The 9,062-nt window shown below is 38.9% G+C and overlaps 1 protein-coding gene across 1 annotated transcript; it reads right to left on the bottom strand.

The window, feature by feature from the left end:
• Positions 1 to 6,585: 6,585 nt before the first annotated feature.
• Positions 6,586 to 8,843, bottom strand: LOC114397930 (rust resistance kinase Lr10-like). Its single transcript, XM_028359999.1, has 2 exons — positions 7,991 to 8,843; positions 6,586 to 7,899 (listed from the first exon to the last, which is right to left on the bottom strand). Exons 1-2 carry the CDS (start codon positions 8,670 to 8,672, stop codon positions 6,785 to 6,787), a joined length of 1,797 nt encoding a protein of 598 aa, XP_028215800.1. The 5' UTR covers positions 8,673 to 8,843; the 3' UTR covers positions 6,586 to 6,784.
• Between the last annotated feature and the right edge of the window lie 219 nt (positions 8,844 to 9,062).

Below are 9,062 nucleotides of genomic sequence, written 5' to 3'. Positions count from 1 at the left end.
GTGCATCAGTTCAAGTGGAGGGTACATCCACTTGGTTGTTCAAAGAGAACAAGGGAGGGTACATCCCTTGTGGATCTTTGCTTGTAAAGGATTTCACAAGCTTATTGGAAATCTCAAGAACCGGTGGTTGCTTGGGGACTGGATGTAGGCACGGGTTGTTTCCGAACCAGTATAAATCTTGTGTTTGTCTTCTTCTTCCCTACACTCTTTACTTTCCTGCTGTGCATTTTTTATTTCCGCTTTACTTTTATCTAAGTTATTGTTTCTGTTCTTTACTTTCTCATAACTTAGTAGTAAAGCCTAATTGAATCTAGTAACATTAAGAAGGATTAATTTTTAATTAGTCAAGACACGTTCATAATTAATTCAACCCCTCCTTCTTAATTATTCTGAGGCCACTTGATCCAACAGGAATTAGGGAGGAGGAAAGAACAAGCATAGCTAGGTTCCTTCGTGGGCTTAATATGGAAGTGAGGAACAAGGTTGAACTCCTTCCATATAGGGACCTAGATGAGCTAGTCCAACTTTGTATAAGAGTGGAGCAACAACATAAAAGAAATCCTTCTTCAAAATCTTATGGCTCTCACTCTTATCCAAGGAAGGACCAAGCCGATGGAATTTTGGGGGCTGCACCTTCAAAACCCAAGGAAGATAAGGGTAAGACCATAGAGAAATACACCTCTAAGACTAGTTCACAAGAAAGGACTAGCAACATTAAATGCTTCAAATGTCTTGGGAGAGGTCACATTCCCTCTCAATGCCCCACAAAGAAAACCATGATCTTAAGGGGTCAAGACATTTATAGTAGTGAAGAGGAGACTACTTCATGCCCTTCTTTTAGTGGAAGTGAATATGAATTAAAGGGTGAAGAGTCTAGTGAGGAAGTCTACCCCCATGAAGAAGGTGACCTCTTAATGGTTAGAATGCTCCTTGGAGGTCAATCTTGTGATCAATCTTAATCCCAAAGAGAGAACATCTTTCATACAAGATGCAAAATTTTAGACAAAACTTGTTCTCTCATTGTGGATAGTGGATCTTGTTGCAATTGTTGTAGCACAAGATTAGTTTCCAAGTTGAGCCTCACTATCATTCCCCACCCAAAACCTTATAAACTTCAATGGCTCAATGAGGAAGGGGAAATGATAGTTAACCAACAAGTGAAGGTACCTTTATCCATTGGGACATATAAGGATGAAGTTAATTGTGATATAGTTCCCATGGAGGCAGGACATATTCTTTTAGGAAGGTCATGGCAATTTGATAGGAAGATCATTTAGAATGGCCTAACTAATGAGATTACCCTCACCCATCTTGGCACTAAATTTGTGTTGCATCCTCAAAGACCTTCAAGAGGGATGAGGAAGAAAAACTAGAAAAACAAAAGAAAAAGAAGGATAGTAAGCCCTTGTCTTCAAAGGCCAAGGGGAAGGAAAAAGAGGAAAAGGATTCCTCCAAGAAGATTGTTAAGAAGGAAAATCATGTTGCAACAAAATGTGATATTAAAAGAGCACTCCTTCTTAAACAATCTTTCAACCTTCTCCTATCAAGGGAAACATCCCTTAGCACCGCCATACCTCTTGAGCTTGAGTTATTCCTCAAGTAAAAGAGTTGTTGGATGAGGGTTTGGTTCGTAAGAGGTTAAATCTTTGTGCTTTGTTGGTGCCCAAAATAGGTATTATGAGGCACCAAATCCCTATGATAGGTGGTATGATGAATGTGTTGAGTGGTGCAACCCTCTTTTGTAAAATCACTCATGCAGCCAACATCTTCATGATTTGTGTACATAGGGACTCATTAGGTAGGTTTGTTCTTATTTTTTGTTTCAATACAAACCTAGGTGCTCATATGGGACACCTTAGGTTTGTTGTAATTTTTGTAGGAATAATCAACATAAAAATAAAGAAAAAGGTATGTTTTATTCCATTACTTTCCTTAACTTTTTAAATAGTGATCAAGGGTCTCCCATGGACCCTAAGAAAATAAAGGTCATTCCTGAGTGGCCTACTCCACCAAGTATAAGGGAAATTTGGGGCTTCAATGACTTAACAAACGTTTACAAAAGCTTTGTCCCATATTTTTCTATACTTGTAGCACCACTCATTGAGTTGGTGAGGAACTATGTTCTCTCATGGGAAGATGGCCAAGAAAGGGGTTTTCAGTCCTTAACCTACTCTAACATACCCAACATCACTAATACATATGTTTTAATTTTTTTTACAGGTGTTGAGGAAAGAATCCCTGAGTTTCAATAACCTCTGGATTTGAGGTCAAATCCTTTTCAAGGGGAAGGGAATGATGCAATCCTACACCCCAAGGGAATTGGATAGAAGACTCCAAGAAGATTGGGTCGGAGATGCAAGAGAAAGCTCAAGGGTTCTTATGAGCCTTAGGGTAGATTTCGGGTCCATGGGCTAAGTATGAGCCCACTTATCAGTGTACATATTAGACTAAGGTTTCATTATTTTTGGGCCTTGTATTTAGGGCTTCATAATGTAGGCAGGGTACCTCAAGAGGCTAACTTAGATTGGGAAATAAGGGTAGAGCAACAACTTAAAAAGAAGTCTACTTCAAAATCTTCTGGCTCTCACTCTTATCCAAAGAAAGACCAAGGTCAAGGCATCTTAGGGGTGACACCTTCTAAGCCCAAAGATGATAAGGGGAAGACAATAGAAAAGCAAGCCCCTAAGGCTAGTATGCAAGAGAAAACTAGCTCTATAAAGTGCTTTAAATGTCTTGGAAGAGGACACATTACTTCTAAATGCCCCACCACAAAAACCATGATTATGAGGGGCCAAGACATTTATAGTAGTCAAGATGAGGCTACTACTTCACCTTCCTCTAGTGAAAGTGAAGAAGCAAAAGGGGAAGAATCTAGTGAAGAAATCTGCCCCCAAGAAGAAGGACAACCATTAGTGGTTAAAGAGAAGTGTAAGGAGGTAAGTGTCTCCTTCAAGAGTTTAGCTAAGAAGGAAACTCATTTTAAAATAAAGACAAACATTAAAGAAACTTTCCCTCTTAGACAACCTCCACATGTTCTCTTTTTGTAAAAAGACACTTGCTAGCATTGCCACACCTCTTGGGCTTGAGTTTATTCCTCAAGTAAAGAAGTTGTTGGATGAGGGTTTGGTTCGCAAGAGCTTAAATCCTTGTGCTTTGTTGGTGCCCAAAATAGGTATTATTAGGCACCAAGTCCCTAAAATAGGTGGTATGATGAATGTTTTGAGTGGTGCAACCCTCTTTTGTAAAATCACTCGTACACCTAACATCTTCATGGTGTGTGTACATAGGGACCCATTAGGTAGGTTTGTTCTTATTTTTAGTTTCAATAAAAACTTAGGTACTCATATGGGACACCTTAGGTTTGTCATACTTTTTGGTATGAATCATCAATATGAAAATATAGAAAAAGGTATGTTTTATTGCGTTAGTTTTCTTAATTTTTCAAATAGTGATCAAGGGGTTCCCATGAACCCTAAGAGAATAAAGTTCATTCCTGAGTGGCCCACTCCACCGAGTATAAGAAAAATTTGGGGCTTCCATGGCTTAACAAACATTTACAAAAGTTTGTCCCATATTTTTCTATACTTGTAGCACCACTCATTGAGTTGGTGAGGAACCATGTTCATTCATGGGAAGATGCCCAGGAAATGGGTTTTCAGACCTTACCTTACTTCAACATACCAAACACTACTAATACATATGTTTTTGTTCCTTTTACAGGTGTCGAGGGAAGGAGCCCAAAGTATGAAGAACCTTGGGATTTGAGGTCAAATCCTTTCCAAGGTGGAGGGAATGATGCAATCCTACCCCGCAAGGGCATTGGATAGAAGACTCCAAGTAGATTGTGCCAGAGATCCAAGGGAAGGCCCTAGGGTTCTCATGAGCCTTAGGGTAGATTTCAAGCCCATGGACTAAGTACGAGCCCGCTTCTCTTTGTAAATATTAGAATAGGTTTTTCCTTCGTTTGGGCCTTGTATTTTGGCCATTCTAGTAGTATAGGGTTTTCGCCTTGTATTTCGAGGCAATTTGAGTATTCTTTGTAGTAAGAATTTTTTTTGCATTTTCATGTTTTTTGGCATAGGGGTGAGCTTAGCTATTATAGGGGGTGTATAGCTAAGCTCTAGCTTCTCATCTCAAGGAGGTGAACTTAGCTATTAGAGAGGTGTGTGTAGCTAAGATATAACTTCTTTAGGAATCTTCTTAAGCAAGTTTCTCAAGGAGGTGAGCTTAGTTATGAGAGGGTGTATGTAGCTAAGCTCTATCTTCTCAAGGAAGTTTTCCCAAAGAAGCTTCTCAAGGAAATTTTCTCAAGAAAGTTTCTCAAGCAAGCTACCTTGTCTATAAATAGAAGCATGTGTAACACTTGTTGTAATTTGATGAATGAGAGTCTTGTGAGACAAAATTCAAAGTTCAACTTCTCTCCCTTTTTCTTCCTTCAATTTCATGCTCCCCCCTCTCTCTTTCTCTCCCTCTTTCTTTTCCTCCATTGAAGCATCCTCTCCAAGCTTCTTATCCAAGGCTCATCTTGGTGGTGAAGCTCCTTCTTCCATGGCTTATTCCCTAGTGGATGGCGCCTCCTCTCACCTCTTCTCCTTTGTCTTATGCTACATCTCCATGGTGGAAAACCACCATTAAAGGACCTCATTGAAGCTCAAAGATCCAGCCTCCAAAGAAGCCCCACAAGCAAGCTTCCATCACTAGGGTTCTCATGAGCCTTAGGGTAGATTTCGGGCCCATGGGCTAAGTATGAACCCGCTTATCTTTCTACATAATAGATTAATGTTTCATTATTTTTTGGCCTTGTATTTAGAGCTTCATAATATAGGTAAGGTACCCTAGAAATGTAGGATTTTTCAACCCTTGTATTTTAGGGCACCTAGACTAGTTTTTGTATTAGGGGTAGTTTTGTAATTTCACATGCATTAAGTGAATATTTGATGTGTGTGTTTGAAAATAAATTTAATTGAATTGGGAGAAGCCCAATCCAATTAAATTTTAGAGGGTGAGGTGAGCATTTGCTTGCTACACCCCATTGCCACATCATATAGTCACACTTTATGCATGTCCTTCATGCTTTACATGCCTCATGACACCTAAGCAAACTTAGTGGAGAATCTTGGACTTGATCTTGGATTAGTGGGCTGAACCATAACTAAAATTCACTAATCATAATTAGTGAAATTTTGGCTCCAAAATTTGGCTCCACAAAATCAATTTCAAGGAATTAAAGTGAATTGACCAAATAAAAGATAGAGGAAGCAAAAGAACATCACCTAGATGAAAATACTCTGATACCACATGATGTAGCTCCATGTAGAGCTTGTAGGCCTTGGATCTTCTTTATCAATGGAGTCCTTTGATTCTTGAAGATCAATGGCAGCGGATTGGAGAAGGACGAAAGATGATTGGAGACGCCACTTTAAGGAGAAGATGATTCAAGAACAAGCTCACTACCATAGGAAGCCATGGATAAGAACTTGAAGGTAAGAGAACATGAGTTGAGGGAGAGGGAGAGAAGGGGCACGAAATTTATGCCTCAAATGAGGTCTGAACTTTAAAGTATAATTTCTCAAATGATCAAAGTTGACAAAATCCAAACACAAGGCCTCTATTTATAGCCTAAGTGTCACACAAAATTGGAGGGAAATTTGAATTTTTATTCAAATTTCACTTAAATTTGAATTTGAATTTGTGGAGGTAAATTTGGAGCCAAAATTTCACTAATTATGGTTGGTGAATTTCAGCTATGGTTCAACCCGCTAATTCAAGATCAAGTCCAAGATTCTCCACTAAGTGTGCTTAGGTGTCATGAGGCATGTAAAGCATGAAGGACATGCACAAAGTGTGATATATGATGTGGCAATGGGGTGGAGCAAGCAAATGTTCACCTCCCCCTTAGGCTGGTCCAAAATTTAATTGGATTGGACTTCTCCTAATTCAAATAAATTTCTCTCCCAACACACACATCAAATAGTGCACTTAATGCATGTGAAATTACAAGACTATCCCTAATACAAAAACTAGTTTAGGTGTCCTAAAATACATGGGCTGAAAAATCCTACATTACTAGGGTACCCTCCCTACACTATGGAACCCTAAATACAATGCCCAAAAATAATGAAACCCTAATCTAATATGTACCAAAATAAGTGAGTTCATACTTAGCCCATGAGCCTAAAATCTAGCCTAAGGCTCATGAGAACCCTAGGGTCTTCTCCTGCATTTCTCTGGCTCAATGTTCTTAGAGTCTTCTATCTAATGTCCTTGGGGGATAGAATTGCATCAGTTATCACATTGATTCATACTAAAACATACTTTCAATCTTTTTGTGAGGTGATATTTTTTTCCATTGATTTGGATGTTGAAATTATCGTGAGTCATCAAACTCTATTATTAATAGCACTTGTCTTTCCTTGTCTGGAAAACCCCAAGAGTTGTATCAAATTCAGTGGCATCCATCAAATAGAAATGGTAAAAAATGCATTGGCTAATAATATTTTTAATTCGACAAGAGGGATCATTAGCTTCCATTGTGAAGGCTAAATAAGGGTATTTTAACACAATTACAATCAGTGGAAGCAGAAAAAATAAAAAGCATCGCACCATTAGAGCATGTCCTATTCGGACAAGTACTCAAAGCTAAAATTCCATAAGTATAATCGTTGAAGCAAAATGTAAAACAATAAGCAAGCAAATTAATAACAAGATAAGGGTAATAGACTTATGTGTTACAATTTCTATAAAGTACAGATTACATTTGATGAAAACCTAAACGAGACTTTATTTATTCTTCTATTTCATTAATAATTTCCAACTCAAAATTCTGGCGTCTTGTTGGAGCAACTACACTTGTTCTAGAAGAGCTGGTCTTGTCAAAAGGAGTAGGTGGTGCAATTAACTTGTCTCCATCTCCTTCAAGCATTTGTATCACAGTTTTCATGGATGGACGGTCTATTGGGTTCCACTCAATGCACCAAAGTCCTACAATGGCAAGTTTCTTGGCAATTCTAACATCTCCCTCATCCTCAATAGTAACTTGCACGTCTCTGCTTTTGAGCAAATTATGGATCCATTCAGGGTACAAAACTTGGAAACTTTCCTCTGCTGACATATTTGTATTCTTTCTTCCTCCCACCATCTCTAAGAGCAACATTCCATAACTATAAATGTCAGACTTATAAGAAACATTACCAAAGTTTCTTGAGAAAACTTCAGGAGCAATGTAGCCTAAGGTTCCCCTAGCAGCAGTTATAGAAACTGTACTTTGATTTTTGGGACACAACTTGGCAAGTCCAAAATCAGTGATTTTTGGAACAAAATGGTCATCTATTAAAATATTGTGAGGATTGATGTCAAAGTGAAGTATTCTTTGATCACAGCCAAGGTGGAGATACTCAACCCCTTTGGCAACACCAAGAGCAATTTGTTGCAACTTCTCCCAACCAAGGAAAACATCCTTGTTGTCCGGTGGAGCCAAGAATCTCTGCAGTGATCCGTTAGGGAAGAAATCATAGACGAGAGCGCGGTGGAATCCATCTGCACAGAATCCAAGCAAGCGAACAACGTTAACATGATGAATTTTGCCCATGGTTCCCACTTCGTTTATGAAATCCTTTCCATCTCCCACTGTGTCATTGAGTATCTTCACGGCAACGAGAATTTCTCGGGAGAGCATTCCTTTGAAGACTGCTCCATGAGCTCCTTCCCCTAAACTTTCCCTAAACCCATTTGTGATTCTCTTAATATCAGCATAAGTGAATCTAGTAGGCTTCATTGCCCTATAATCCTCCAAGAATTTCTCCATTCGAGCCCGGTCTTCTCCTTTCGTCATATAATGGTCATACAAATGCAACAACGCCTTGACCACCACCAGCAAAAGAATCATTCCAACTATTCCCCCTGTTGGTTTTTTTCTTCCGTTAGACAAAATATAAATAACAGAGAACAGAGAAAGGAAATGGCAAACAATATGCAATGCAATGCAACATACCTGCAGCAATAAGAACAACACTTGATGTTGAAATCCTGTTTGTTGGGCAAATGAAACATTCAGTTTCACCTTGAGTACCATTCTTGTATTTACATTTATGCCCTTGTGCTTCACAGGTACTGCAGTCAGGCTTGGACCATTCCATAACCACCGCGTTCCCCAAGTAATTATTCACTTGCCACTGGACGGAGAAAACATCACTCACCTTGGTGCAAGATATTATTTCAGGATCAATAAAGTCACCTTCATATCCAAGTTGCAAAATTGGGCATGATGATGACATTGAGTTGCAGCGGAAGAAGGAAACATTATTCCCACCAAATGATTGGAATTTAAATGGAGCAACAGAGGAATTGCCGAGTTTTATGAGTTCCCTGGGAAGGCAATTTTGAGGGTCGTAGATTTGGATTTGCTGCAACTTGTAATCTATGCTTTTGACAAACAGTTTTATTGGAACAGAAGGCAGCTCCAGCACAGTCTCATCTGCATCCGTACATAGCAGATCGAACCCAGAAGAATAGGCGGTGGTGGTGTGATTCAATTTGCTATTATTTCTGAGGTAGAATGGAAATTGAATGCGAACGCGTCCACACTTATCCGTGCACCCGTTTTTGCTTATCGCAGGCTTCCACAGAAGAAACAACAGCGTCAATAGAAGAGAAAAATTAAGAAAATTCAGCATCGTGTGGTTGTGTAAATGCTTTAATTTGCAGCCTCAGGCCTATCTTTAAAGGGTGTGCCAGTTGAACTACGAGGATGAAAGCCGCCTGGTGTGAGTGCAAACTGTGATTCCGCATGGGGGTACTTTGCTATGTGGTCAATTTTGGCTGCGCTTGCTATTTAGGTGGTGGTTGTAGGATATTTACAATTTACATAATTACATCACAATATGGTTCGCTTTTTATTTTTATTGATAAAAATTGAATTTGATTATAAAATATCTATAACATTCACAGAGATTCAACCGAAGAAACTAAACAACCTGATCGTTTTTTTTCTTCAGGGAAGCTTCAAACAATATTATAAAATATTGACGTAATTTGACTTCTTCTGGCTTTTTCATAATGACTGT

Source organism: Glycine soja, chromosome 19 (assembly GCF_004193775.1).
Source record: "Glycine soja cultivar W05 chromosome 19, ASM419377v2, whole genome shotgun sequence".
NCBI classification, from domain to species: Eukaryota; Viridiplantae; Streptophyta; class Magnoliopsida; order Fabales; family Fabaceae; genus Glycine; species Glycine soja.
This window is presented reverse-complemented; position numbering and strand designations above follow the sequence as displayed.

Bases quoted from the DNA above. Each gene is read 5' to 3' on its own strand.
- LOC114397930 (XM_028359999.1), bottom strand. From the start codon at position 8,672: ATGCTGAATTTTCTTAATTTTTCTCTTCTATTGACGCTGTTGTTTCTT. The intron at 7,900-7,990 runs GTATGTTGCATT...AAAAACCAACAG, and splicing joins TGTTGTTCTTATTGCTGCAG to GGGGAATAGTTGGAATGATT.